The sequence below is a fragment of the Quercus suber genome, unplaced genomic scaffold, assembly GCF_002906115.3.
Source record: "Quercus suber isolate HL8 unplaced genomic scaffold, Cork oak 2.0 scaffold_67, whole genome shotgun sequence".
In the NCBI taxonomy this organism is placed as follows: domain Eukaryota; kingdom Viridiplantae; phylum Streptophyta; class Magnoliopsida; order Fagales; family Fagaceae; genus Quercus; species Quercus suber.
In genome coordinates, this window is record NW_027069532.1 from 1235244 (window position 1) to 1240042 (window position 4799).

Here is a 4799-nt window from a genome sequence, read left to right on the forward strand (position 1 = left end):
TTTTACATGAACCAAACGGACCCTTAATTTCAAGATGATTTCATTACATTATTGTATTTAAAGTGTAATTTAACATTCACTTCTAGCTCTTCCAGCTGAAATATCACAAGAATCAAAACCAAAAAAAACTCCTTTATTAGAAAGCCCAAAAGCAGTATTGGCTAAAAATAAAACATGAAAGCCACAAGATTTGCTCCTGTTTGAGGGGACAGATACACAACAGAAGGTTTAGTTGTAGGCATCAGGATGTGCTGAGAGGTAGCTCTCAATAGCCTTGAAAAGTCCCGCAGCCTTTTCTTTGCCAGCCTTAACTTGCTCTTCCTTGATCTCATGCTCACCCTTTGTGTGGTACTTGCTGGTGCTCTTCAAGATGGATCCTCCATCAGGGCTTGCCACAATTTTGATCTCATATGAGATTTTCTCGAGTACTTCACTCAAAGCATCACCCTCAATCACGCTGTAGCAGTATGTGAAGTTTACATGGTCAATCTCATCAATTCTGTGCTTCACATACTTGAATTGGCTACCTGAAAATTTTAGAGAAAACATTTTGTTACCTCTTTACAATATCTACATATGTTGCTATGAGAGCCAAAAAAATAAAAATAGCAATTGTGTCTGATCCCTTTTATTACTTTGGAGGTAAAATTCTTATTTTTGAGAGCCAAATATCATATTAATAACTAGTACCTTGATTATGTAATTGAGGAGGAGGAAATTAACACATTGGAGATTAGGATATAGAAACGAACCTTCACCAAAGGTGATCTTCTTTATGGTTCCGGGACCTCCATTCCCTTCAATGATTTCAGCACTCTTAATGGCATGAGGTGCAACCTTTGGGATGAGGTTGTCACCATCAAGAACAAAAGCCTTGAATAGCTTAGCGGGTGCAATGATTGAGGTGGTCTCAGTTTCATAAGTGAAAACACCCATGTTGGCCTTAGAGATATTAAGTATGAAAGTAATCAAATGAAGAATGAAAGGAGTAGATGAGTTTATTGAACTTTAGGTAGTTTGCAAGCTTGAGTATCTGAGGGTGGTATTTATAGACTGAGAATAAAGGGTTTCGTTTGTAATAATGTGACCTCGTTGATCAAAGAACGTAGATAACGTGCTTTTCTTTTTGAATGTTCCCACCGTCCAAAGAGAATCATAATTTTCTAAGAAAAGATTTTGTCATTTAGACAAACAAAGAACCTTTAAGAAATTGACTTACATTCAGATCTCAAAACCAAAACTTTCATTCAATAATGGCAACCGCCCACTATCATAGCCTACCAAATTTCTCTTGAACTCTCTTTTGGCTTTCAGTGTTGACTATTTGTGTAACACCTTCTTAAGTGTAATGAAAACTTTCTGCCATATCTATCATAGTTTGAGGTAGATTGTTATCCACTAAATTGAAAAATTTTACACTGATTAGCTGTCAACTTAGAATGGACATTACAATTTATAATATGGGAAAATTATTAAGTACTCCCAGAGTATTATAAATACGTACTCTCCACTCTGACATAAATAGTAAGTTCCACTAAAACTTTATTATGGTACGTATTTATGGTACTCCGGGAGTATACAACAATTTTCCTATAATATGAATTATGTTATTGAATGCAAAATTTTGAAATTTATGGTACAAATTACATATACTCCTATTGTGTAGAGTGGGTGATTGTAATTAATCCTTACATTGAGGAAAACAGACTTAAAGCTTCATTCATATTTTAAACTACAATTTTCTCCTTTTATAACTTGTGAATCATTATTCAAACTCTCATTTTAATATATATATATATATATATATACTTTATTTAAACTTTTCTATATTAAAATATCAAAAATCTAGATTTAATCACAGAAAACTTACCTTTTGTTCAAGAGGAGGTAAATGAATAATTTTAGAATATTCCTTTCATTCTCTTGTTTAGGAGTTTTAATTTTATTTGGGAGTTTAAGATTGCGTTTGAAATTTGAAAAATGTTAGCTTATTTTACTTTTTAACTTATTTTTGCTCTTAAAGTGGGTCTCATTGCTCTCAACTTTTAGCTTTTTCTACGTGCTTTTAGTAAAAAAAATTTAGTTTCAGCAAAATAAGCAGTTCTGAAACAAACCCTAATTGAGAAAGAATGAAATGAATAGGAGGTAACATCCATTTCTCCATTTTCCCTCATCAAAACCTCAAATTTTCATTCCTTTCAATATTGGGAGGAATCTAAGCAAATGGATTTAGATTTAATGATGATAGGGAATAAATTTCAACCTATACCTTGTTTAAAAGGCCATGTCTATATCTAGGAAGGTCGTCCAAGGATGTCTCAGCCATCTAGGCATCAAGAACTACTACCCTACAATCACATGACCAGAACGATACTTAAGCACCACGCCTGAAGAGCCTCCGCCAACTCATATCTTTTGAATATAAAAATAGTCACCGAAGATCACATTTCCAATTACTGCATGCCCACACTACGCCTCCTATAAGGAAAATGGATGAAATCACACTGCCAATTTCAAAGGTACAAGTGAAATATTTCAACTCTTGCATGTTCAGAGTTGTAAGAGATCTCTTTGAAGTGCTAACTTAGGTATCGGAAGGTCCTTGGCAAACATCATACTAATACACTCCATGAGCGATTTTTCTTGCAAGTCTTCTAGAACCCGCATTCAGACAAATGGCTTATTGATTTTTCTTGCTTTAACGTTAACCATTTATTTAAATTTAAAAATTAAAAATTAATTGAAAAAAAAAAGTATAATAGTAATAATGTTATAAAATGATTCTATTTCAGTCCTTTTATGTTACTCTCAAGTCCCAAACAAAATTACTTACATTCACAATTAAAATAAATGGCATGTCAACGTACACTTTTAAGACAATTGTTAATAAATTATATTATGAAAGTTTTAACATCACTTTCATGAAAATTATAATAAAAAAACTGTCAGAAAAACTAATTACTTTATTGTTTTTCCATAAAATGTTCCTAAAAATAATTCCTAAATCAATGCCCTTAAGGAAACTATTAATATTTATCTTAAAATAAAAATAAGTCTATCAATGGAGAAAATAGAAGATTTCTTTATACTTGGTCAATTTACGCCATTTAATGGGAATGGTTTCATTATTATATCAGCTGAAATTTCAATTGTCAAAAAATACTATTGTGAAAACAATAGGATAAGGGTGGCCAATGCTGACCGGCGCCAGCCATATATTGCTGAATGAAAGTCAAGCTTCAAGTCGTTCTGAGGGGGGCAAGACTTTGAAAAACCTCAATGCTGGGCATTCTAGATATTGCTTACTTTGTAAGGTATATTGCTGACCATTTCCAACACAATATTCATCTTTTAAAGAAATTTCTAATTCTTCCTATTTTAAATTAATTATTAACATTTAACTAACTTTTAAAAATTGATACTCTACAATTTAAATAGATAAATTTAATGTTCAGATTAAATCTTACAAATTTAAAAGTGTATTTAGAATCACATCAATTAAAATTATAAATGATGTAATAGTAATAATATATATTGTTCTTTCAAATATATATATATATATATATATATATATTGTTAAATTAAAAATCTTAATAATGAAATGAATTCTCACCATTATCAACCCATATAATTCAGTTCATTTTTACTTAGATCCAAAAAAAAAAAAAAAAAAAAAAAATACATTCATGATTCATCTACACCCTCATATATGGATTCTCTTTCAAGTCTGATCTTTCTTGCAAAACTTTTGCCATGATTGCTGAGTTGTCAATTAACTTTGACCATTCCTCTTGCTTTGAGATGCTACAATATGACCACTATGCATCCTTGGCGTGGTGGTCACTCTACAAGTATAAAATTTTTATAGGGTGGGTAGAGTAAGGGTTGAGAGTCAAGTCTCCAAGAAGGGTTTCACACATACTTTTTTTTTTANTACCTTTTTTTTTTTAGATGCTGCAACCACATCACCGCACATCCTTGCCGTGATGATCACTCCACAAGTACAAAGTTCTTGTGAGATGGGTGGGGTAAGGGTCGAGAGTTAGGTTTCCAAGAGGGGGTTTCACACACATAAATACCTTTTTTTTTAGAGTTTCAACCTATAGTATCCACTCTTGATGATAACTCTTTATCATCAAACCAAAACACCAATCAGTTTTTAGTTTAAACAGAGATTGAACTCTAGATCTCATATTCAACCTTCAAAAACTTTACCAATAGAGCTAACTGGAACCCACAAAATATACATTTAAATTAGACTAAAGTAAAATTTATATCCTATATAAAAAATAATAATAATAAAGAGATGCTGCAACATGTAGCTGGCCAAAAGTATTTCGATGATCTTACCTTGTGGCTTGTGTCATCTATCTATCTATCTAAAGTAACTCTAAATGAATGATTTGTAATTTGATCATGAATCTATAAATTATGTGCCAGAAGGCAGAAAGAACTTATGAAGTTCTAAAAATCCAAATACTACTTAGGTTCCTTCATCTTTTTTTTTTTTTTTATCTTGTTACTGTTAGCTCACAAGATCCATAAGTTTGTTCTCTTCACATGTCTTTAGAGACTTTTTGTTACATATCTCGGAAATAAAATGTGGTCAAGACAGCATTTGGAATCAAATGGGGTGTATTTTATTAGGCCAATTTGCAAATGTGCTTTCTTTGACTAAATTATAAATGCTTTTCTTAGAAAATTATCACCCTTGTCATAATGAGGGCGTCCAAAAAATAAACTAATTAATTAATTAAGAAATTAAGAGAATTCTTTGATCTTCAATTCATTTAGGCTAT

The 4799-nt window shown here is 31.6% G+C and overlaps 1 protein-coding gene across 1 annotated transcript; it reads right to left on the bottom strand.

Moving 5' to 3' along the window:
* On the bottom strand, positions 1-1035 carry LOC112028462 (major allergen Pru ar 1). The gene is made up of 2 exons (XM_024061158.2): positions 753-1035; positions 1-527 (listed from the first exon to the last, which is right to left on the bottom strand). The coding sequence occupies exons 1-2, from the start codon at positions 934-936 to the stop codon at positions 229-231; spliced, it is 483 nt and encodes a 160-aa protein (XP_023916926.1). The 5' UTR covers positions 937-1035; the 3' UTR covers positions 1-228.
* Positions 1036-4799: the final 3764 nt, after the last annotated feature.

Excerpts from the sequence above, each read along its gene's own strand:
- LOC112028462 (XM_024061158.2), bottom strand. The coding sequence starts at position 936 with ATGGGTGTTTTCACTTATGAAACTGAGACCACCTCAATCATTGCACCC. Across the intron at positions 528-752 it reads GAAGATCACCTTTGGTGAAG|GTAGCCAATTCAAGTATGTG; the intron begins GTTCGTTTCTAT and ends TAAAATTTTCAG.